The 24,997-nt window shown below is 42.1% G+C and overlaps 2 protein-coding genes and 2 pseudogenes across 2 annotated transcripts; 2 read left to right on the forward strand and 2 right to left on the reverse strand.

Moving 5' to 3' along the window:
- Nucleotides 1-8,128, reverse strand: part of LOC115132833 (membrane-associated guanylate kinase, WW and PDZ domain-containing protein 3-like) — an 86,374-nt pseudogene extending 78,246 nt beyond the window's left edge.
- A 1,324-nt stretch (nt 8,129-9,452) lies between these two features.
- On the forward strand, nt 9,453-19,801 carry LOC115132337 (G-patch domain and KOW motifs-containing protein). The gene is made up of 11 exons (XM_029664903.1): nt 9,453-9,686; nt 12,254-12,447; nt 12,573-12,712; nt 15,026-15,132; nt 16,946-17,147; nt 17,425-17,557; nt 17,993-18,146; nt 18,703-18,802; nt 18,922-18,991; nt 19,120-19,205; nt 19,372-19,801. Exons 1-11 carry the CDS (start codon nt 9,484-9,486, stop codon nt 19,498-19,500), a joined length of 1,518 nt encoding a protein of 505 aa, XP_029520763.1. The 5' UTR covers nt 9,453-9,483; the 3' UTR covers nt 19,501-19,801.
- A 174-nt stretch (nt 19,802-19,975) lies between these two features.
- On the reverse strand, nt 19,976-22,647 carry LOC115132338 (polyglutamine-binding protein 1-like; annotated as a pseudogene).
- LOC115132339 (mitochondrial import inner membrane translocase subunit Tim17-B-like) lies at nt 21,962-24,931 on the forward strand. The gene is made up of 6 exons (XM_029664905.2): nt 21,962-22,065; nt 22,977-23,076; nt 23,169-23,232; nt 23,342-23,470; nt 23,648-23,758; nt 23,878-24,931. Exons 1-6 carry the CDS (start codon nt 22,004-22,006, stop codon nt 23,949-23,951), a joined length of 540 nt encoding a protein of 179 aa, XP_029520765.1. The 5' UTR covers nt 21,962-22,003; the 3' UTR covers nt 23,952-24,931.
- Nucleotides 24,932-24,997: the final 66 nt, after the last annotated feature.

Raw genomic sequence — 24,997 nt, forward strand, 5'->3', positions numbered from 1 at the left:
TGCGTTCTCCTGGACCTTCAATGCTGCAGAATTCTTTTGGTATGCTTCCCCAAATCTGTGCCTCGACAAAATCCTGTCTCGGAGCTCAACTTCCTTTTACCTCATTGCTTGGTTTTTGCTCTGACATGCACTGTCAACTGTGGGACCTAGATAGACAGGTGTGTGCCTTTCCACATCATGTCCAATAAATAGAATTTACCACAGGTGGACTCCAATCAAGTTGGATGTAGAAACATCTCAAGGATGATCAATGGAAACAGGATCCACCTGAACTCAATTTCAAGTCTCATAGCAAAGGGTCTGAATACTTAAGTAAATAAGATATTTTGTTTTTTAAATTTGGTAATACATTTGCTAAAAAAAATATATATAAAAAAAAATATGTTTTTGCTTTATCGTTATGGGGTATTGTGTGTAGATTGATGAGGGGAGAAATTATTTAATCAATTTTAGAATAAGGCTGTAACGTAACAAAATGTGGAAAAAGTCAAAGGGTCTGAATACCTTCTAAATGCACAGTATGTGCTTTTTAATCGTGAGGAACATACAACGTGCTTGTTTTCTTGCACTGAATACTGATATCAAACCAAAACCACTCAAACACTCACATATCACACACATAAGCTCACATATCACCCACCAGACCCTTTTGTTGTACTACAAATGCCACCAAACAGTACCTAAAACAGAGAGAAACTGCATACTGGGAAGACCCTAAGAACCAAGCATTATCCTGGCGCTTCTTTCAGTTCAGGTTAGACTTATCTACAACACAAGTTCCCAACTAAAGAGAACACCGTTTCAGTTGAGGCCTTGAGTTCAGTTCAATAATTCAATGTCAAGTTAAAAGAAAGAACAACGGATATGAGACAGTGTGTTTGATTGGAGGCCATAACATTTTCAAAGACCTTCAAGAAAATGGTGTAAGCAAATCACTTCAATTAAGACAGTGGCTAATTGAATACCACAGTTAAGCAGCTCATGCAGGGCATTGGAAAATAGAAAAACTGTGTTGCTTTGCAGATTTATCAAGACAGGACTGGGGAAAACGAGGGGGAGAGAGCATTTAGACACATATCAGTTGGATCATCACATGCTATATACACTGAGTGTACAAAACATTAGGAACATTTGCTCTTTCAATGACAGACTGAACAGGTCCACTTGAAAGCTATGAACCCTTATTGATGTAACCTGTTAAATCCACTTCAATCAGTGTAGATGAAGAGGAGGAGACAGATTAAAGAAGGATTTTTAAGCCTTGAGACATGGATTATGTATGTGTGCCACTCAGAGGGTGAATGAGGAAGACAAATTGTTTAAGTGCCTTTGAATGGGGTATGTTGGTAGATGCCAGATGCCAGGCCCACTGGTTTGAGTGTGTCAAAAACTGCAATGCTGCTGGGTTTTTTACACTCAACAGTTTCCTGTGTATCAAGAATGATCTACCAACCAAAAGATATCCAGCCAATGGCAGGACAGTGTTCGAAATCGGTGAAATCGCTGGTTCCACGAACATGACGGTGAATTCAGCTTACCGTAGTGGCCTACCCAGTCACCAGCTCTCAATCCAATTGAGCATCTGTGGGATGAGATGAAACAAGATATTTGGAGTTGAGATCTACTACCAGCCAACTTGACACAACTATGGGAAGTATTGGAGTCAACATGGGCCAGCATCCCCGTGGAACACTTCAGACACTTTGTAGAATCCATGCCCCGACGAATTGAGTCTGTTCTGAGGGCAAAAGGGTTTGCAACTCAAATTTAGGAAGATGTTCCTAATGTTTTGTACACTAAGTGAACATTATAAAGCCATTGGTCCAGACACAACTCATAGGCAATAGGCTATCTCAATTGCCTGTGTTGATAACCAATCTCAGTACTGATACAGTAGCCTCGTGCTTCCTGCTATCTTACCTGGTATCTCACCCAGTATCTCACCCAGTATCTCACTCTGTATCTCACCCGGTATCTCACCAAGTATCTCACCCGGTATCTCACCCGGTATCTCACTCTGTATCTCACCCAGTATCTCACTCTGTATCTCACCAGGTATCTCACCCAGTATCTCACTCTGTATCTCACCCGGTATCTCACTCTGTATCTCACCCAGTATCTCACCCGGTATCTCACCCGGTATCTCACCCGTTATCTCACTCGGTATCTCACTCTGTATCTCACCCAGTAACTCACCAGGTATCTCACCCAGTAACACACCAGGTATCTCACCCAGTAACTCACCAGGTATCTCACCCAGTAACTCACCCGGCATCTCACTCGGTATCTCACTCTGTATCTCACCCAGTATCTCACTCTGTATCTCACCCAGTAACTCACCAGGTATCTCACCCAGGAATTCACCAGGTATCTCACCCAGTATCTCATTCTGTATCTCACCCAGTAACTCACCAGGTATCTCACCAGGTATCTCACCCGGTATCTCACCCGGTATCTCACCATGTATCTCACCAGGTATCTCACCCGGTATCTCACTCGGTCTCTCACTCGGTATCTCACTCTATATCTCACCCAGTAACTCACCAGGTATCTCACCCAGTAACTCACCACGTATCTCACCTGGTATCTCACTCGGTATCTCACTCGGTATCTCACCCAGTAACTCACCAGGTATCTCACCCAGTAACTCACCCGGTATCTCACCCAGTATCTCACTCGGTATCTCATCCGGTATTTCACTCGGTATCTCATCCGGTATTTCACTCGGTATCTCATCCGGTATCTCACTCGGTATCTCATCCGGTATCTCACTCGGTATCTCATCCGGTATTTCACTCGGTATCTCATCCGGTATCTCACTCGGTATCTCATCCGGTATCTCACCCAGTAACTCACCCGGTATCTCACCCAGTATCTCACTCGGTATCTCACTCGGTATCTCACCCAGTAACTCACCAGGTATCTCACCCAGTAACTCACCCGGTATCTCACCCAGTATCTCACTCGGTATCTCATCCGGTATTTCACTCGGTATCTCATCCGGTATCTCACTCGGTATCTCACTCGGTATCTCACTCTATATCTCACCCAGTAACTCACCAGGTATCTCACCCAGTAACTCACCAGGTATCTCACCCGGTATCTCACTCTGTATCTCACCCAGTAACTCACCAGGTATCTCACCCAGTAACTCACCACGTATCTCACCTGGTATCTCACTCGGTATCTCACTCGGTATCTCACCCAGTAACTCACCAGGTATCTCACCCAGTATCTCACTCGGTATCTCATCCGGTATTTCACTCGGTATCTCATCCGGTATCTCACTCGGTATCTCATCCGGTATCTCACTCGGTATCTCATCCGGTATCTCACCCAGTATCACCTCTGTAGCAATATTACAATGTCTTCATGGTGAAGAGACTGTCAGGTTTGATGAGTATCTCAGTGCTTCTAATGTCAATCTATCGGTCATCCTTCACCCATGTCAAAGAGATGTATAGCTACATCAGACCTTGTAAAGAAGAGAAACTAAGACAAAACACTTTTTCAAGTGCTGGTGGTAGGAGATTCCATTTTTAACTATTTACACACATTTATAAGCATTAAAACTATTTAAGTATCACTGTACAAGTATTTAAGCTGCAGTCACAACATCTACCCCTACTACTGCACTAAGCCCTTTCCTTCATTCATTCTAACCTGTAGTCCTCTGCTCCTAATCTTACACCATCCTCCTGTGGCTTGTCTGTGTTGGAGGTCAGCCAACCATAACCAAAGACCTTAAATGCATTGTAACTAATAAAATGGATACAGGAAGACCATACTCTCTTTAACAGACAGGAAATGCAAATTAGGCTTTCTCCTAGGGTTCAATGTTCATCTGGATCAGCATCTTTCTTTGGACCCCACCTGCGAAATATTTACTTAAACTAGCTGTGCAACAACATGGGGTGCTCACTCACTATTAAATCTAGGGCACAGGAGTGTTCAACACAAAACAGACAGCAGTGGCAGATTTAAAAATAAAAGATTAAATGCCTGTGGGATGAAAAACATAAAATAACTCCCTCTGTCTCAAACGCACGCTAGCATGCACACACAACCGCACACACAACCGCACACACAGGCACACACCCAACCCCAATGTAAGATGAATTTGTTTGTAACTGATAGATATTCCATTCAATATCCTCAATCAGAGATGTTCTCTTCTCATCCATGAATTTAGAGTAGTGTGTGCCTCTCGTATATTCATGGCGTCCTTTTGTACTCCTCTCACAATGGTGCTTAGGGACTAACACAGAGTACAGAATGGGAGAGATCTGAGGATAGACGCAAAATGAAAACATACAACACCTGTCTGTCTATAGATGGCAGTCTCAGTAAAGGGGGCTCCCTAAGGAGTGAAGTAGGGAACGTTCAGTTGAACCTCAAATGAACACAGTATGGCATGGGGCAAGTGAGCAGCGTTATTTAGCCGTCCAGTACTCATAGGAAGAAGAATGCAACAACAGATTCCTTAAAAGTCTGCCGGGAAGCATATCACTCCTCAGTGAGGTCAACGATGAGCTCTCATCACCAGGCAGATAGCTCACTTTTAGATGGAGAGAGAGAATGAAAGAAAATGTGATAAAAGGAGAAATGAAAGTTTTTTTTTAAAGAGAGAAGACCAGGAAATAAAGGAAGGACTGGCTGTTTTTCTGATGAAGCAATGAACTGATAAAGAGGAGGAGGAGAGGTGTGGTTCTGTGTTTTGCAAGGTCACAGTACGGTAACTTAAGGCGAAACCGATCGGTAGTTGGTGAGTGTGTATGTGTGCGTGAGAGAGAGAGAGAGAGAGAGAGTGTGTATATATATATATATATATATATATATATATATGAGTCTCTAGTGTGTGGGTGTGTGGGATTGTGCTGATTCAGTAGGGATGGGTGAAGGTGACCCTTCCTCCACTCCTACCGCATCTCTCCCTGCATCACCTGATCACAAGGATACCACCACCAGGGCCTTTTCAGGGCCTTATTGACATTTCCAAAATTATTGCTGTGCAATTGTTATTTCACAAGCTGATATGTCATTAAATTAATTTGTCCGCCAATTTGAGTAGAATTTTTTTGACATCTGCACACTTAGCAAACATTTATATAATCAAAGTATACTGTATGTCTATCACATTGTACGGCCAGACGTGCTATACTTGAGACAATAGACATTGAGTGCTACAGCTACAGAATTCAAATGCAGTAACAGAAAGCAGAGGTTCGGTCCACAGATTGGGGGAGTGTCTGTGTAGCCCTGCCCTGTCAAGGGTAAACTGATGCACATCTTCCCTCTGTAGCCTCCTCCTCCTTAACCACACCTTAAACCCCTGTCATGAAAATGCATGAGTGTAAAGGGCACAACATGCACATCATTACAGAATCAACAACTTCCTGGTGACATACACTAATACTACACAAGAGCATGTCACTTCCCACTTAATCTGCTTTTCCGTTATTAGCTAGTTAATGGATAAATGTTAGTGGATAAATGAAAACGGCTGGCAAAAAGCCAAAGATATTTCAGGTTAATGACAGCTGGTTAAGACTGTGTGAAAGAATGGATAGAAAATGGGGGAAAAACAGAAGGAGATAAGGTCCTGCAGTACATACCTATACGTACGCTACGGTCACAAGACGCAGGCCTCCTAATTGTCCCTATAATTTCTATGCAAACAGCTGGAGGCAGGGCTTTCTCCTATAGAGCTCAATTTTTATGGAATGGTCTGCCTATCCATGTGAGAGACGCAAACTCTGTCTCACCTTTAAGTCTTTACTGAAGACTCATCTCTTCAGTAGGTCCTATGATTGAGTGTAGTCTGGTCCTGGGGTGTGAAGGTGAACGGAAAGGCACTGGAGCGACGAACCACCCTTGCTGTCTCTGCCTGGCCGGTTCCCCTCTCTCCAGAGGGATTCTCTGCCTCTAACCCTATTACGGGGGCTGAATGACTGGCTTACTGGTGCTCTTCCATGCCGTTCCTAGGAGGGGTGCGTCACTTGAGTGGGTTAAGTCACTGACGTGATCTTCCTGTCCGGGTTGGCGCCCCCCTCGGGTTCGTGCTGTGGGGGAGATCTTCGTGGGCTATACTTCGCCTTGTCTCAGGGTAGTAGGTTGGTGGCTGAAGATATCCCTCTTGTGGTGTGGGGCTGTGCTTTGGCAAAGTGGGTGGAGTTATATCCTGCCTGTTGGCCCTGTCTGGGGGTATCGCTGAACAGGGCCACAGTGTCTCCTGACCACTCCTGTCTCAGCCTCCAGTATTTATGCTGCAATAGTTTATGTGTCGGGGGGCTAGGGTCAGTCTGTTATATCTGGAGTATTTCTCCTGTCTTATCCGGTGTCCTGTGTGAATTTATGTATGCTCCCTATAATTCTCTCTCTATTTTTTTCTCTCTTTCTCCTTCTTTCTCTCTATCTCTCTCTTTCTCTATTCTGTCTTCTATCAGGGGACCTGAGCTCTAAGACCATGCCTCAGGACTTCCTGGCCTGATGACTCCTTGCTGTCCCCAGTCCACCTGGTCATGCTGCTGCTCCAGTTTTAACTGTTCTGCCTGCGGCTATGGAACCCTGATCTGTTCACTGGACGTGCTACCTGTCCCAGACCTGCTGTTTTGGACTCTCTCTACTGCACCTGCTGTCTCTAACACTGAATGACCGGCTATGAAAAGCCAACTGACATTTACTCCTGAGGGGCTGACCTGTTGCACCCTCCACCACCACTGTGCTTATTATTATCTGACCCTGCTGGTCATCTATGAATGTTTGAACATCTTGGCCATGTTCTGTTATAATCTCCACCCGGCACCGCTAGAAGAGAACTGGCCACCCCTCAGAGCCTGGTTCCTCTCTAGGTTTCTTCCTAGGTTCCAGCCTTTCTAGGGAGTTTTTCCTAGCCACCGACCTTCAGCATCTGCATTGCTTGCTGTTTGGGGTTTTGGTCTAGGTTTCTGTACAGAACTTTGTGACATTGGATAATGTAAAAAGGGCTTTATAAATACATTTGATTGATTGATTCCACCAACAAGATCCTGAAAAGTCAACACTCAAAACCTGTGGTCCTGTATGGCTCAGATGGTAGAGATGGTAGAGCATGGCACTTGCAATGCTAGGGTTGTGGGTTTGATTCCCACGGGGGACCAGTACAAATGAAAACGTATGCACTCACTACTGTAGGTTTCTCTGGATAAGAGTGTCTGCTAAATGATTCAAATGTAAAAAAAAAAAAAAAAAAAAAAAAATGGGTAAACTTGGGGGTTTGAGAAGATGAGGGAAAGATCAGGTCTTTCTGGGATACAGTGTTTGTCAAGGTGCAGGGGACAGTGTTCTCAAAGCACAAGTGTCTGGGATAGCGCCACATGTCTCTGGTTCTCTTGGACTCAATTAATGATTCATAATACCACTATAACCTTGACTGCTCCTAGAACCCAGAGCAATGCTCAGTGTGAAGTCAGACTCTCACAAGAAGGGACACACCCTACACACCAATTGACAGTGAAGCACACACAATAACACAAAGGCTTTTTTACAGATAATAAAGGACATCTGCACACATCATTTCCTCAACAACATACAAGCTGTTTGTCAAGCACAATAGATGTTGTAGGCATGAAATATGTCAAAGCTGTATCTATGTAAACACTCATTGAACATATGCTCTACTGTTACAGTAGACAAACTTATAATACACTTTTGTCATTATTACCTTTTAGATTTTTGTTTGGGTATAACACAGAATCCAACAATAAAATGAAATTATATTTCTTAGCATGAAGAGACTGTCTTAATTATAGAAACACAAATAACACTTACTTCTTAGAAAATAATTAGGCTATGCCTAATAAGTACTTTATGGTGAGAAAAAAATCACATTCTGACTACACTGTAATAACAAAACATTAAAGTACCTAAACAAAATGAAATGCTACAGCCTACGGGTCAACTTTGACCAGTCAACTGATACCTTTATCAATAAGATCTCCCCTCCCTTATTCTGTCTCACGAGCCCACACTCTCACAATACGTAATATTTAGGTAAAAATACTGACCTGCCTTGGCGCTGACATACACACATCCTTTTCAAGCAATTTAGCCGTTCAAAGAGGAGCCGTTTAAACGCGTCTATATACATTGACCCGACCAAAACGACACTTGACCCCAACGGTCACTGAATTGAATATTACAAAATAAATGCCAAATAGTTTTCTATTCTAAATTAATTCAATACAAGCTATTTGAAATCGGACTAACGCGCGTTTATTGACAGCTGTTATCGACAGTTTCTGCAGACACTCAGACCCAATGTGCACGCCAGACAGAGTATTTGGACACTGTAGTGGAGACTTGTGTGTCATGAACAACGAGGATGCTCTACAGCTGAGCACGAGACCCGCGATGATCTGACAGACGAAAAAAAAACTGGCAGGTAAAACATCTGACAGGTTTACTCTAAATTAAGAGCCTGAGCTGGTAGGCTATACACCGGGCTGTTGTTAATTATGATAATGGATACATGGCATAGGTGTTTTAATTTATTATGGGGCTATCCCATTGGGCACACACTGGTTGAATCAATGTTGGTTCCACGTAATTCCTATGAAATTTACATTGAACCAACGTGAAATAGACGTTGAATTGACGTAGGTGTACAGTGAGATATTACTTATTTGTTAAGGGATACAACATCGATAAACTAACACACGAATCCGGTCCAGGCACTGACGCTCACCTTCATAATATACTGCTTTCTTTTAGGCATATTCCTTAGCTTTTGATCTTATTTTGATATATCAGTGTGGTTATAGACTTTCAAACGATTTTTACACTGTAGTTGAGACCATTAATGCAAAGAAAAGACACTGCGACGAAATTGGTTATATCTGGACAGAGGTGTTACGGAATTGCAGATGACAGAGGGCGATACCCATGGCTCGAGGCAAGTCAAAATTGCATGCTATGTTTGGCATAATGTTCTCAGTCACAAAAAGCTGAGAAAAAAACCGCGATGAAGCAAATGAGCACCAAGGGATGTGGGGCATGGAGGGGAGGAAAACGGGGGCAAAGAACCGCCCCTAGAGAAAGTGGTGGAAAGTGGTGTACAGTATTATACACTTTATTTCGTTTGTCTGATGCGCTCGTCTTTCAGAATTAGGCTACTTTGACATGAGTACACAGTACGCTGTTGTTGAAGTAACGGACCATACACAGAACTTTCATTGGATTAACTCAGGTTGGACATAAAATCGTTCAAGTTTATTTTAATATAAAATACAACATATATGAAAGGAAAAATAGACTACAGCCAACAACAAAAACTGTTGGCATGTGCAATAAACCCGCCTATAATAATATTCCCTATAACGAAGGCATTAGCCGATTGCATTTTGGGAAATGTAGTGTCTTCACGGATCCATCAAGTCGCTGTCGGTGCATATAAAACTATATTGCCCAAAGCTCTCTTCTTGTCTCCTCTCGTACATTGCAAACATGGCGTCGTCGCAACATGAACAATACAGCAGTAATGTTGATACTTCAACATCTAGTGTTCAACAGCAAGGAGACAGAAAAGCAGGGGTTGTATCTTTTGGTTTTAGCAAAACTTTAAGTAAATTTAAATCTAGTCGGGATGAAGATATAGATGCAGATGAGCGAGATTATTTAACAGGAGTCGATGGGAAAGAATTGCTAAGGTAAGAAATCTAGCTTTCTTCTAACGTTGGTGTCTAAATACCGTTCCATTAGGTACGTATTGTTGCCTAGTTAGCTAATAACTTTACTAGTCTGTGTTGAATAAACATGTTACTGGCCCTTCATGTATTAGTTTGTTAGCTATGTATTAGCTACACTTGTTTGAACCTGGTGCGATCTTCTCCGTGTGGTTTTCCGGCAGACTAGACGCTTTGTTGCGTATTGCTGCCTTTGACAGTTCGGAATGTGAATTGAAAATTTTGTTCACAAAAATGGGAAATGGGGGTGGTTAAGTTGCACCTCCGTCTAACCCTAAATATATACCACTATCCCCCCATTTGGGCTCCCGTGTGGCGCAGCGGTCTAAGGCACTGCATCTCAGTCCCTGGTTCGAATCCATGCTCTATCACACCTGGCCGTGATTGTGAGTCCCAACTGCCAGCCTCATTAAATAGTGCCTGCAAAACACCAGTCTCAATGTCAACAGTGAAGAGGCGATTCCGGTATGCTGGCCTTCTAGGCAGAGGTCCGCTGTCCAGTCCAGCGGCCAGCATCCCGGAGTCGCCTCTTCACTGTTGATGCTGAAACTGGTGTTTTGCAGGTACTCTTTAATGATGTTGCCAGTTGTTTCTCAAACTAGACACTAATATACCTGTCCTCTTGCTCAGTTGTGCACCAGGACCTCCCGCTCCTCTTTCTATTCTGGTTAGAGACAGTTTGTGCTGTTCTGTGAAGGGAGGAGTACACCATGTTGTATGAGATCTTCAGTTTCTAGGCAATATCTCACATGGAATAGCCTTAATTTCTCAGAACAAAAATAGACTGATGAGTTTCAGAAGAAAGGTCTTTGTTTCTGGCCATTTTGAGCCTGTAATCGAACCCACAAATGCTGACGCTCCAGGAACTCAACTAGTCTAAAGAAGGCCAGTTTTATTGCTTCTTTAATCAGAAAGGCAGTTTTCAGCTGTGGTAACATAATTGCAAACAGGTTTTCTAATGATCAATTAACCTTTTAAAATGATAAACTTGGATTAGCTAACACAACGTGCCATTTGAACACAGGAGTGATGGTTGCTGATATTGGGCCCCTGTGCGCAATGTAGATATTCCATAAAAATCTGCTGTTTCCAGCTACAATAGTCATTTACAACATTAACATTGTCTACACTGTATTTCTGATCAATTTGATGTTTTAACGGAACAAACATTTGCTTTTCTTTCAAAAACAAGGACATTTCTATGTCAACCCAAACTTTTGTACGTTATTTCATAGTTTTGATGTCGTCACTATTATTATACAATCTAGAAAATAGTACAAATAAAGAATGAGTAGGTTTGTCGTAACTTTTGACTGGTACTGTACATATTGCTGCAACATGACCATAAACTTGAAACACCATAGTGGGTTTGGAAACAAATGTTCTCACATGATCATTTATATACAGTACCTTAGCATGACTTTATCCAGTGAACACAATCAACTCAGGACACGGTCTCCGATGTTTTTATTTATTTTTATATATTTAAAAAAAAATATATATATATATATATATATATATATTTTATACATTTATTTAACTAGGCAAGTCAGTTAAGAACAGTCTTATTTTCAATTACGGCCTAGGAACGGTGGGTTAACTGCCTTGTTCAGGGGCAAAACGACAGATTTTCACCTTGTCAGCTCGGGGAATCCAATCTTGCAACATTACAGCCAGCTCACCACCTGGTCTGCGTTGCACAGACACCGGGGATCGTCAACTTCAGTCGATCCACCTTAGCAATCAACCCCACCCCAGCTATCACTCCTTTCAGCGGCGCTCTGCTCTGGAGAGCAAAGCAGGACAAAGTACTTGGTTTGTGTTGCATGGACTTAGGTTTGTACCTAGTGCCCTTCTTTCTGCCTCATCTCGTCATCCGTCATTCCTCCCAATATGAAGGCCCCTCAGTAGCCGCTCTTTACTCTACTGCCCCCCCCTGCCTGGTGTGGTCTGCTGACCACCTGGTCTGCGTTGCACAGACACCGGGGATCGTCAACTTCAGTCGATCCACCTTAGCAATCAACCCCACCCCAGCTATCACTCCTTTCAGCGGCGCTCTGCTCTGGAGAGCAAAGCAGGACAAAGTACTTGGTTTGTGTTGCATGGACTTAGGTTTGTACCTAGTGCCCTTCTTTCTGCCTCATCTCGTCATCCGTCATTCCTCCCAATATGAAGGCCCCTCAGTAGCCGCTCTTTACTCTACTGCCCCCCCCTGCCTGGTGTGGTCTGCTGGCTGTTAGCCTTGCATACTAGCTAGTAATCTCATAGCCCAGTTTTCCCATGTGAGCGCCGGCCAGCTTCTCGATGTGACGCCTGTCCACGAGAGACTGGGGATGCGTCCTAATAATATCTCCTTTCTCATAAAGTCTGTACACTCGTTCCCTACTTCCCACAAATCTGGATCAGTGAAGGAAAGTGAACAAGGGCACACACTGGGGGAAAGGAGAGATAATTGGGACATAGCCCTTGTATAGCTAATTGTTGTCTAGTTAGTAAATGCTTTCTACCTCTGTCTGTTTTGTCTGTCATAGTACCAAGCCTGTGGAGAAGCTGAAGGAGCTGATCATTCCACTCATCCAAAGGAACCGCTGGTGCAGCAGGCAGGAAAACAAAGCTGGCCTGGTCCAGGGGCAAGGTGATGGAGGAAGGGTTAAAGCCAAAACACAACCCCCCTCTCAGGAGCAGGACTCAGTGGAATCACAGGCTGTCAAAGAAATTATTGAAGGTTTGTGTTTGTCAGCTTCAGTTACTACTTCAGTGAGAAAAGCCTCTGAGAAATTATCCTAATGTTGTGAATCCACAGGGTATATAGTCTGTTAGCACTCTTTCAACATTACATCTATCTTTCAGAATCCCAGAGGCAGCTTGACCAGTGGAAAAATGGGGACCAGGCAGACCCCAACCTCACCATCCCCCTGCTGATGCAGAACCAGGCTCCACAGGGGTTTGAGGATGGAGACCACATCAAGGTGGACCTGCGACCAGAGTCTGTAAGTATGGGTTAAAGGTCAGAGAAACCTTGTCTGTGACTGCCTGATTCTTGTTGTCTGGGTCTTGGGTCTTTTCTCATTGGGCTGTAAAGTAACTTCAATGTGTTTTCACAGCGAATGTTATGTTTGAAATCAAATTAGGGAAGGCAACAGTTGGTTGGTTCAGTTCGTGAGAGAAGTTGATTCATAAACAGAGATGGAAAGTTATGATAAGTGTGAGTGAATAAGAGCGAGGTGGATTACCAAGAGTGTGTACGATGACAGCGGGATGTGGACTGACCAGTTTAACTGGGACTGAAGCCATAGACTGTGTGAAAGTGCTGACCGCAGGATATTTACATACTTCAGATCTGACAGCGTCTTAAGAACGAGATGACACTTGCTCACCCTCCCTCTCCCTAGAGACCAACAGTCATCTTCCTTTGTGCATCTCTTCCTCATCACCCCTCCCACCGCCCTCTCATCACTGTCGTCTTACATCTGTCTTGACTGTAGAAATGCGGAAGGTGTTGGCTCATTCCACCTCTGGGTCACTTTCATGCTTCTCCCCCCATTCGAGTGATCCCAGCTTCTCCTAGAGCAGACAGTGCCCACAAGGGAGCTAGTGATGAGCATGGCCACTGGGACAGAGAGTACACACATTAATGGCAGCAGCATCTCTCTACACTGCTGTGGTCTGCTGTGATGTGGTTGTTGACATCAGTCAACCTGGACTGGCTGAGTCTGTGAGCCTTGAGCCAAAGGATTGTATAAGAACAACATTGGCATCAACTTTTATTGTGTATGGAGTCCGGATGTACACAAAATTGATCAGTCTATGGAAGCACTGTCTGGCAGGCTGACACAAATGACAATCAGATGTACAGAGCCTTAGACTGTACCAGTGGGTGTGTAAAGAGTGATTTAAAATGTTCTCCCTCTCTGGGACTGCATCAAGACTAGAGGTCGACCGATTAATCTGAATGGCCGATTAATTGGGGCCGATTTCAAGTTTTCATAACAATCGGAAATCGGTATTTTTGGGTGCCGATGTTTTTATTTATTTTTATATATTTAAAAAAAAAAATATATATATATTTTTTTTATACATTTATTTAACTAGGCAAGTCAGTTAAGAACAGTCTTATTTTCAATTACGGCCTAGGAACGGTGGGTTAACTGCCTTGTTCAGGGGCAAAACGACAGATTTTCACCTTGTCAGCTCGGGGAATCCAATCTTGCAACATTACAGTTAACTAGTCCAACGCAATAACGACATGCCTCTGTCGTTGCACTCCACAAGGAGACTGCCTGTTACACGAATGCAGTAAGCCAAGGTAAGCTGCTAGCTAGCATTAAACTTATCTTATAAAAAACAATCAATCATAATCACTTGTTAACTACACATGGTTGATTATATTACTAGATATTATCTAGCGTGTCCTGTGTTGCATATAATCTGACTGAGTATACAAGTATCTAAGTATCTGACTGAGCGGTGGTAGGCAGAAGCAGGCCGGTAAACATTCATTCAAACAGCACTTTCTTTGCGTTTTGCCAGCAGCTCTTCGTTGTGCGTCAAGCATTGCGCTGTTTATGACTTCAAGCCTATCAACTCCCGAGATGAGGCTGGTGTAACCGAAGTGAAATGGCTGGCTAGTTAGCGCGCGCTAATAGCGTTTCAAACGTCACTCGCTCGGAGCCTTCTAGTAGTTGTTCCCCTTGCTCTGCATGGGTAACGCTGCTTCGATGGTGGCTGTTGTCGTTGTGTTGCTGGTTCGAGCCCAGGGAGGAGCGAGGAGAGGGACGGAAGCTATACTGTTACACTGGCAATACTAAAGTGCCTATAAGAACATCTAATGGTCAAAGGTTAATGAAATACAAAATGGTATAGAGGGAAATAGTCCTATAATTCCTATAATAACTATAACCTAAAACTTCTTACCTGGGAATATTGAAGACTCATGTTAAAAGGAACCGCCAGCTTTCATATGTTCTCATGTTCTGAGCAAGGAACTGAAAAGTTAGCTTTCTTACATGGCACATATTGCACTTTTACTTTCTTCTTTGTTTTTGCATTATTTAAACCAAATTGAACATGTTTCATTACTTACTTGAGGCTAAATTGATTTTATTGATGTATTATATTAAGTTAAAATAGGTGTTCATTCAGTATTGTTGTAATTGTCATTATTACAAATAAATAAATAATCAGCCGATTAATCGGTATCGGCTTTTTTGGTCCTCCAATAATCAGTATTGGCGTTGAAAAATCATAATCGGTCGACCTTGAATCAAGACTGATGTGTTTCTGATCAGTTGCTGTATGTTCAGTCCACAGAGGCAGACTATGACAGTGTTCCTGTGGAGGCGTACGGGTTAGCCATGCTGAAGGGGATGGGCTGGAAGGCAGGAGAGGGAATTGGACGGACCTTCAAACAGTGAGTATTCTCTCTCATGGTCAGTCTTCAAGTATTTGTCTCGTGCTTCGTAAACAACTGGTGTAGACTATCAGGGAAATGCTTACTGTGGTGTTAACAATAAAAAAAAATATACAGTACCAGTCAAAAGTTTGGACACCTACTCATTCCAGGGTTTTTCTTTATTTTGACCATTTTATACATTGTAGAATAATAGTGAAGACATCACGACTATGAAATAACACAAATGGAATCATGTAGTAACCAAAAAAGTGTTAAACAAATCCAAATACAATTTATATTTGAGATTCTTCAAAGTAGCCACCCTTTGCCTTGATGACAGCTTTGCACACTCTTAGTATCCTCTCAACCAGCTTCACCTGGAATGATTTTCCAACCGTCTTGAATGAGTTCCCACATATGCTGAGCACTTGTTGGCAGCTTTTCCTTCACTCTGCTGTCCAACTCATCCCAAACCATCTGAATTGGGTTGAGATTGTGTGATTGTGGAGGCCAGGTCATCTGATGCAGCACCATCTCTCTCCTCCTTGATCAAATAGCCCTTACCCTTCCTGGAGGTGTGTTCTGTGTTTGTTCTGTTGAAAAACACATGATAGTCCCACTAAGTGCAAACCAGATGGGATGGCGTATCACTGCAGAATGCTGTGGTGGCCATGCTGGTTGAGTGTGCCTTGAACTATAAATAAATCTCAGACAGACAGTGTTACCAGCAAAGCACCCCCAAACCAACTCCTCCAGGCTTCACGGTGGGAACCACACATGCAGAGATCATCCGTTCACCTACACTGTGTCTCACAAAGACACAGCGGTTGGATCCAAAAATCTAACATTTTGACTCCTCTAACCAAAGGACAGATTTCCACCGGTCTAATGTCCATTGCTCGTGATTCTTGGCCCAAGCAAGTCTCTTCTTATTATTGGTGTCCTTTAGTAGTGGTTTCTTTGCAGAAATTCTACCAAGAAGGCCTGATTTACGCAGTCTCCCTGAACAGTTGATGTAGAGATGTGTCTGTTACTTGAACTCTGTGAAGTATTTATTTGGGCTGCAATCTGAGGTGAAGTTAACTCTAATGAACTTATCCTTTGCAGCGGAGGTAACTCTTGGTCTTCGTTTCCTGTGGCGGTCCTCATGAGAGCCAGTTTCATCATAGCGCTTGATCATTTTTGCGACTGCACTTGAAGAAACTTTCAAAGTTCTTGACATTTTCCGGATTGACCTTCATGTCTTAAAGTAATGATGGACTGTCGTTTCTCTGTGCTAATTTGAGCTGTTTTTGCCATAATATTGACTTTGTCTTTTAACAAATAGGGCTATCTTCTGTATACCACCTCTACCTTGGCTCAAATGCATTAAGAAGGAAAGAAATTCCACAAATTAACTTTTAACAAGGCACACCTGTTAATTGAAATGCATTCCAGGTGACTACCTCATTAAGCTGGTTGAGAGAATGCCAAGAGTGTGCAATGCTGTCATCAAGGCAAAGGGTGGCTACTTTGAAGATTCTCAAATGTACAATATATTTTGATTTTTTTAACACTTTTTTGGTTACTATATGATTCCATTTGTGTTATTTCATAGTTTGGATGTCTTCACTATTATTCTACAATGTAGAAAATAGTCAAAATAAAGAGAAACCCTGGAATGAGTAATTGTCTAAACTTTTGACTGGTTGTGTGTGTGTGTATTTATTTATTTGTTATTATAAATAGTTGTTAATGCCTTTTTAGAACTAGGTTTCTCTGTCTGCTTTATTTATGTCAATAGTGTCCATGCTTATTGCATCAGTATTATTTTTTCTTTTTCTTTCTGTAGAGATGTGAAGCCTATAGAGCACCAGCTGAGGCCTAAGGGTCTTGGTCTGGGAGCTGATCGCTCTTCCATAAGAGACCTGGAGCCCAGTGGGCCCCGGAGGCCCCCCAAGCCAGGCGATGAGCGGAAGGAGGAGACCCTCGTCCTGGGGCCTGGAGGCCATGTGCTGGTTGAATCTGGAGCACACAAGGACCTTTACGGGAAGGTGAGATATCTGACTTTGTGTCTGGAGTGTCTGAAATCACAAAGCAACAGCAATCTCCTGAGACCATGACATTGTGGTATATCACTGTCTAGTATGCAATATTCTGTGTCATAGTTGTTGTTCTAGTTTGATGACTTATTTCAAAAGAGCAAGACAATTCACTTAACTTTGCTAAAAATGTTATTGCTCCTCTACTTGTGCATTTTCACAGGGATTGACTGTTTTGTCTCGCCCTCCTTCTCACACCCCTCCCATTACCGTACCATTCTTGTTCCAGATCGAAGGGGTTGATCCGGACAATGCACGAGTAATGGTCAAGCTCGCAATTGGTAGCAAGACGGTGACAATCAGTCAATATGCACTGAAACTGGTTGACCGCACAGAATATGACAAAAACTGCAAAGACCTCAGTAAGTCTGTCTGCTGACATCATTTTCGTTTTGTGAAAGCTCTATGAAATGACATTGAACCTGTTCTCAGTAAAATACTGGACAAATTGGGCAAACAGGGAGTCATGGAAATTTTCTTTCCATTATTTCCAATATTATTATCCATATCCATTTAAACCAAAAACAGCCATGCTGTTACTGCTTCTATTATCAGTAATCAGACAGACCTGTTCCAAAAGTGGAGGGAGTTTCGCACATCAGGAATGCCAGTCAAATAATACTGGTGCTGATGTGTTTATGCACAGGCTAATTTTACTGCTCTTCTGTGGCTTATTTGTTATTGCTGGACAGGTAAATGTGTATCAGCACTAGTATTATTGATGATGCAGATGAGACTACTTGATAATGCAACTGTTTAATGGAGTCCCCTGTAATACCATCTTTTCTTCAAAACAGGTCGCCTAAGCAGGGCCCACAAAGAAAAGGAGAAAGAGAAGGAACGGCAGAGACGGGAAGAGAAGGAGAAAGAAAGGAATAATGAAGATGAGAGGAAGAAAGATGGAGGGAAGGACCAAAGAAAAAGGAAACATCGGGATTCAAGTCAGGACAGGTGGAGAATCCTGAAAATATTTGATGTTGGAAGTGTAATATTTATAATAAATACAAGAGGATAACGTATATGACTTGGATTAGTTTATTTTGGAATATAGTACTCGTTCATAGAACTACAAATATTTTATTTACTCAACCCATTTAATTTGTTAAAGGTGCAATATGCAGAAATCGCCATTTCCTGGTTGCTAAAATTCTAATAGTTTTCCTAATTTCAGTTTGATAAAACAAGCAATAGATTGTGTAGAGAATCATTGTACCAGCTATACCAATGTGAAATGTATTATCATTAAACCAAAAATATTGTACTTTCAGCTGTTTGAAACTGGTGTACAAAACTGAAAGTATGTGAAAACTAAACTTATGCCTGGAAAGCATAGAAATAGAACATATCTACCGCTTCTTAGATTTGCTTTCTATTAATGAAAGATCTATAACTCATATTTCTATGTGAATTTGGTCAGGTTGCCCGAAAAGGTATGGGTAGATTGCTTCAGATTTGTAATGTAATATTTTCTTGATCTTCACATATCACCTTTTCCTTCTCTCCTCAGAGAAAAGCCTAGAAAAGCTTCATCCCCCTGGCTCCAGAGAGACCTGAAAGTTCGCTTTGTAGATAAAGCTTTCAAAGGGGGAAGATACTACAATTCAAAGGTACTAACACAAGGGGCACTAGTACACATCATTGCCTATTGACACTTTACAGCCCACAACAGTTCTGTTGTTGATCATTAGAATCAGTTTAATTAATATCCAATGTTTGTTTCTTGTAGATGCGAATAGAGGATGTCTTGACGCCAAACATCTGTGTGTGTCGTACTGAGGAAGGCAGATTCTTAGATGGTGAGTTCATGAGTCTTTGGTTTACTGCTGAATTACATTCTACTCCCTCCAACCCATATGCTTTTAAATGGTATTCCCTCTACTCATCTATTCTTTTTTACTCTGATGCCCTTGTCTTTTTAACATAGATGTTAAACAGACAATGCTAGAGACCATTGTGCCAAAGAGTGACTCGGACGACATCATGGTTGTACTCGGTGAACACAGAGGGCAGGTGAGTGGATGAGTTGGCTGGCTCATCGTAATCATTTTGCCTGTAAAATATCCATGCGGACTTCTGTTTCATAGCTTTCATTACTAATTGGATTGAAGGGCTACAAAATTGGGAATGTTTAAGTACATATTTTAAAGGGTCCGTTGTCAATTACGTGGTGTTTCAGGTGGGCCGTATCCTCCAGAGGGACAGAGACCGAAGCAGAGCCATGGTGCAGCTGGACAGATATGAGGAGAAAGTCTTCACCCTGGACTATGACTCCATCTGCCATTATGTAGGAGGGGGAGATCACTGACCCCCTCTGGTCTTACCAGCTCAACCAGTGATGCAGTGGTAAAAAATAAAAGTGTGTGAAGTAACGTTCCCTGTACTTTCAATGCATTTCCCCATGTTAGGTGGGTGAACGCTCATGCACAAGTGTGTAAACGGTGTTTACCCTCCACTACAACACTGATGTCAACATGCCCCAACGTCCTCTTAGAGGATATGTAATGTCTACATTTTACACTTTGTCATAAAATGCAAGCTTCTCTGTATGTACACTGAGTAACTTGTCATATTGTACCTTTTTTAATAAAATCATGTTAAAAGCTAAAGCCATTTTATTGTGCTTTGTCCCTACTCAAGAAATGTGGCAATAACACTAATGGCAAAATCATGTTGGCCATACTACAATATTCCGAATTATGCCATTTTTATGTTTCCTGCAATAGCCTTGCACACAGCCTCTCTCCAAAGGAAAAAAGCCAGTTCAAGTAAAAAAAAAAAAATACAAACTTAGTCATTTATTTAGAAATGCCATTCATCTGATGATCATTGAACACAAAAAGGTGGCCTGCAGGTAACATTCGAGCAATACAAAAATACATCCAAGTAATATTTATACATGTACTGAAGCACATGACAACTTGTTTTTGCCTCACCAGATAAGCTTCGTCAGGAGTCTCACATTCCATGCTGTGTATGGATTGAGAATAGAATGTGAACTTGAGACTTCATCCAAACATAGCAGACAAGGAGCCCACAGTTCTGTGTTTCCCTCCGAGTTTGAAGCCCTGTGGTCAGTCGTCGTCAATCACTGGGGGGCTTTTTATTGGCAGTGTTGGCCCTGAGTACAGCTCCAGTGCTGGGGTACGGACGCTGCTGGAACAAAGGCCCTGATGCCGTGGTGTCTGCCCCAGTCTTCACCTCATTGCGCTTAGGCAAGCCAGTGGACCAATTGCCCCTATGGGAAGGAAAATAAATCTTAGATACATACACAGCAGGGGGAAAAGAGTGGTGATGAATGACCACTGGTTGGGTCAGTGGCCTTACTTGGGAGCATTGGAATAGGAACTGGGATCCATTGGGTCCATCTCATCCTTCCTCCCTGAAAGAGTTTACAGAGATCTGTTAGCAAGTGTATACAATTCATTACGTTTGTTTATGCTTGCAATATTTGTTTTGAGCGAGAAACACAATGACCCTCTGGAGGAAGGTTATGAATCTTTACCTCCTCGCTTGTTCTTGCTATAAGGGGCAGTGTCTTCTCTTCTATGCATCCGTCTGTCTCTCCCTCCCATCATTCCTTCCTCTTTCCATTTCCAGTTCTCGCTCCCTCTCTCTGTCCTCTCCAACTTCTGCTGTAAGACAGAAAACAGAATATTGGGGTTAATGAATGTCGATCAAATCCATCCTAAATATTGAGTCTGAATACATACCGGTCTCCTACTGGGTGGTCATGTTAGGACTCTTCTTACCCCTCAACATCTTGGCAGCTTTGGTTATCATAGATGTGGAGTCGGTTGGGGACAGGCAGGCAACCAGGTCAGATTCCACATTCCAGTAGTATGGCAGACCACTGAGGATACAAAATACATGGAATCTTAGTCTACAAGCAAAAATAAATCACTCCATCATAGCTGCTGTCCAGTAGCCATACCCAATGGGTTTTGTACAATTTACAGATTTAGTAGAGAATCTGAAAGAGTGCTTACCAAATAGGGTCAATTACTTTGTACCAGTTGGGTGGTAAATTCTCACGGGCAGTGGCCTCATAATCTACATTGTTGTCGTCGTAGTCCTCAGCAATGATCACATCTATAGACAAGTAGTGCTGGTAAATGACATATAGCTAGTTAACGTTTTCAGTGAGTATATATTTGATTGTTTGGAACAGTTTGTTGCCATACCTTCATCTGAGTACTTAAGAATCCCTCTTTTGGCTAAGCGAGCCAGTAACGTCGGGGACAGAGGCATCCTAAGAGAAAATTAATGCTTATAACTAGCCTCACTCACATAGTCATTGCCCAAATACATTAGTTGGCTAGATTTTTTTTAAGTACGTGTAGCTAACGTTAGCTCACTCGCGTCTAAGCATCAGTATTGTGGCCAGCAAACTAACGTTTCCAGACAATCCAAACGTTAATGTAATCAAATGTAAATACAACTAAAAGCCCGGTTTATAGTTACCTGCAGCCAAAATTGTCATTGGCTACTTAATTTCAGATGTGGAGTGAAATCTACCTAGCTAGCCCCCTCCGTGATAATAGAAACAGCACAAAGGCACTATGATTATGTCATTATTTGTGGGGAGTTTCACGTGCTAACTAACATGCCTGCTGTATCTGTATTTCTATTTTGAAGTCGGGAAATATAGAAACGCAGTCCCCTGATTTTTGCAGCTATGGCTCTATCCAGTTTTGTGGCTGCCAGTCTACCAGAAACAATGCAAAATTGCAAACTAGCCACATACGCAGCATCGCTTCAGACTGGCGAAATTGACGTACGTGAACCAACCCAATTCCTTCGTCTCAGAAATGTGTCGTCACACAGCCCGAACAGCAACAACAAACATGGAGGAATATGCCCGTGAACCTTGGTAAAGTACATTTCAGATTAGGCTGAGAATTAAGTAAACCGTTTTCAATATTGGTCCAATCTCTCTTTAGCCAACATACATGGTTAAAGAGTATGCTTCCGTTTTCAATATTGGTCCAATCTCTCTTTAGCCAACATACATGGTTAAAGAGTATGCTTTAAAGAGTATGGTTATGCCTTTCATGCCTGAGTCATTACAAAAAGGATGGTTGAATTAGCTAGCAGTAACCTTAAGAGAAATCTGGTGCTTACTTGTCCTTTTTATTTTTTATTTAACCTTTATTTAACTCCTTGCTTTAAATGAGAATTTAAATCGAGATTGAAATCGAGAATACATATTGCAGAACACACAGACCTCCCCAGCAGCTCAGTAGATCGGACTTTGTTTGCTTATTAAGACAACACGGTGCATGTTTTTACTTGAGAAATGCTGCAGCAAACACTTTAGGTAGATGTAAAATTGCGTGAATAAAACCTTATAAGAAAAAAACTCCAAAGTAATTACATATTTTCTTGAGTTATCTTAGATTCCTTCAGACTATTTTGAGTAAGTGATACTAGCTTTGTTCCTATGGTATCTCATGGGAGACAAACATTAGCAACACCCCTAAGACTCAAATCTCGTTTTTCGTAATGAGCAACACAAAAACACAGGCAGAATCGGTGCATTCAGTTGCTCTTTAAACTAGCCTTTTTATAAATGGTCTTTGTAAAATGTTTGTTAATGGTTTTTAATTAGTATCCTAATAATAATATTAGCTATTCAAATATTATGGTAGTGTGTGTGTGTGTGTATATATAGTTTAAATCAGTAATAAGCCTACACATTTATGAATAGATAGACAAAGGCTTTCTATTGAATCTGTCAGTATTGTGGTTTAATTACCCATGTCTTTTACACACACTTCTCAGTCCCTGGAGAATAGTAGATGATTGTGGTGGTGCATTCACCATGGGGGCCATCGGTGGAGGGGTATTCCAGTCAATCAAGGGCTTTCGGAACGCTCCTGTGGTCAGTTTAAAATACTTTCTCTGAGCATATCAAATATATTTTAAGATCAATATCAGCACAGTGATTCAATCCTTTTTTCCATCTCTGCACAGGGCTTTCAGCACAGACTAAAAGGTAGTGCCAATGCTGTGAGAATAAGAGCTCCACAGATCGGCGGTAAGGGTCACTGTCTCTACAGGAGTTCTCTCTCGTACAGCACAAAGTACAAACCCCATCATCACTGTTTGTTTATTTCTCACGAACAGTTTGTGTGATGTTCCTGTAGGTAGCTTTGCTGTGTGGGGTGGACTTTTCTCAACGATCGACTGTGGTCTGGTCCATATTCGAGGGAAAGAGGATCCCTGGAACTCTATAACTAGTGGAGCGATGACTGGGGCAGTCCTGGCTGCACGCAGTGAGTGTTGAAGCAAACATTTATTTGACAATAATTTAAATTTGGTATATTTCATCTTTTTTTCTAGACCCTCAAATCTGAGCACATCCCCACCCCCTGCCTGACCATCTTGCCCCACCGACCCAATAAAGTCAGATTACCTCAAGGGCTTGACATTTGGCTTTGTGCTCTTTTCAGGTGGGCCCTTGGCTATGATGGGGTCAGCTATGATGGGGGGCATCCTACTGGCCCTGATCGAGGGCTTTGGGATCCTTCTGACCAGATACACAGCACAGCAGTTTCAGAACCGTAAGTAATGTGCAGAGAAAGACTCTATCTATAGACTGAAAAACATCTGAAAAACCACCACACAGCAGTAACTATTAGACATGACAAATCCGTTTTTTATGTCTCTTTCTCCTATCCAGCAAGTCCCTTTGTGTATGACCCCAGCCAGCTTCCTCCGAAGGATGCCAGCCAACAGCAGACTGGGTTCCAGTAGAGCCCAACTTGGTCTGGAGCTAATGAGCCTAGCTACAGCCCTGCATACTGTGACAGTCTCTGACTAGAGAGGAGAGAGGCGCTCTGTCACCTGACCACACAGCTGTCAGAAACCTCAGGGGAATGGAAATATCTAACCTAAGCCCCCATCCTCTCAATGGCAATAAGAATGTAGATGCACTTTAGTGTTATTCCTCAGGGCTAGATTGCAGTTGATTTGAGTTATTTATGAATATATGTTTGTGTATACCGGTACACCAGTGTTCCTTCTGACTAGTCCCGAATAATACACACTTTTATCAGATATATTTGTGCCCAAACCCGTCATTTCATGGTGACTGTAAGAATGTTGGTGCTTTATTACCACAGCTACAGAAATAGAATGGGTAGCTGAAAATGTATAGGCATTAATACATGCATACAAGTATGGGATGCCAAGATTTAGGATTAGAAATTCCCTCAATCTTATCAGAAGTGTGTCAGGTATGGCACAATCAATGTCGTTCAAAACGGATGTATTTTCTCTTGCTTGTAAAAATGCAATGCACTGAGGGAGGAGAACTGCACTATCATTTCATTTCCTCTCCTATTTTATAATTGTATGGCTTATAAGGGTCTAAATCACATCACAAACGCACCAATGATTTGTTTCCATTTGTGAAACTCAGATAGCCGGAAAGGAATGTCATGACCAAATACAGTCACAGCTCATTTGTTCTGCTGTTTATGTCACTACCTTCATTGGATGCCTGCCATTATGCCATGCATTACTAGACATTCCCGCTATCTAAGCACTATAAGGTCTATCCACTTTGATGAACCAAAGCACTTTCTTACTCCTTCTCTCTGTGTTATTGTGTTGAGAAAAATTAGATGGTTTTGTGACACAATGAAGATATGTTTTGTAATGTATAGAATTCTGTACAATAGTTGTTGGTTTTAATGTATTTATGAGGCAGAAAATAAATGTTTAAAGTGTAATTGACTGGGAAAATTATTTAAATTGTTGATTCTTGTGTTGCTCCTGAATTCCTTCTGATCAATGAC

Source organism: Oncorhynchus nerka, linkage group LG7 (assembly GCF_034236695.1).
Source record: "Oncorhynchus nerka isolate Pitt River linkage group LG7, Oner_Uvic_2.0, whole genome shotgun sequence".
NCBI classification, from domain to species: domain Eukaryota; kingdom Metazoa; phylum Chordata; class Actinopteri; order Salmoniformes; family Salmonidae; genus Oncorhynchus; species Oncorhynchus nerka.

Excerpts from the sequence above, each read along its gene's own strand:
- LOC115132337 (XM_029664903.1), top strand. The coding sequence starts at position 9,484 with ATGGCGTCGTCGCAACATGAACAATACAGCAGTAATGTTGATACTTCA. Across the intron at positions 12,713-15,025 it reads TGGACCTGCGACCAGAGTCT|TCCACAGAGGCAGACTATGA; the intron begins GTAAGTATGGGT and ends CTGTATGTTCAG. Across the intron at positions 17,558-17,992 it reads CAAAAACTGCAAAGACCTCA|GTCGCCTAAGCAGGGCCCAC; the intron begins GTAAGTCTGTCT and ends TCTTCAAAACAG.
- LOC115132339 (XM_029664905.2), top strand. The coding sequence starts at position 22,004 with ATGTGTCGTCACACAGCCCGAACAGCAACAACAAACATGGAGGAATAT. Across the intron at positions 22,066-22,976 it reads GAATATGCCCGTGAACCTTG|TCCCTGGAGAATAGTAGATG; the intron begins GTAAAGTACATT and ends CACACTTCTCAG. Across the intron at positions 23,471-23,647 it reads GGCAGTCCTGGCTGCACGCA|GTGGGCCCTTGGCTATGATG; the intron begins GTGAGTGTTGAA and ends TGCTCTTTTCAG.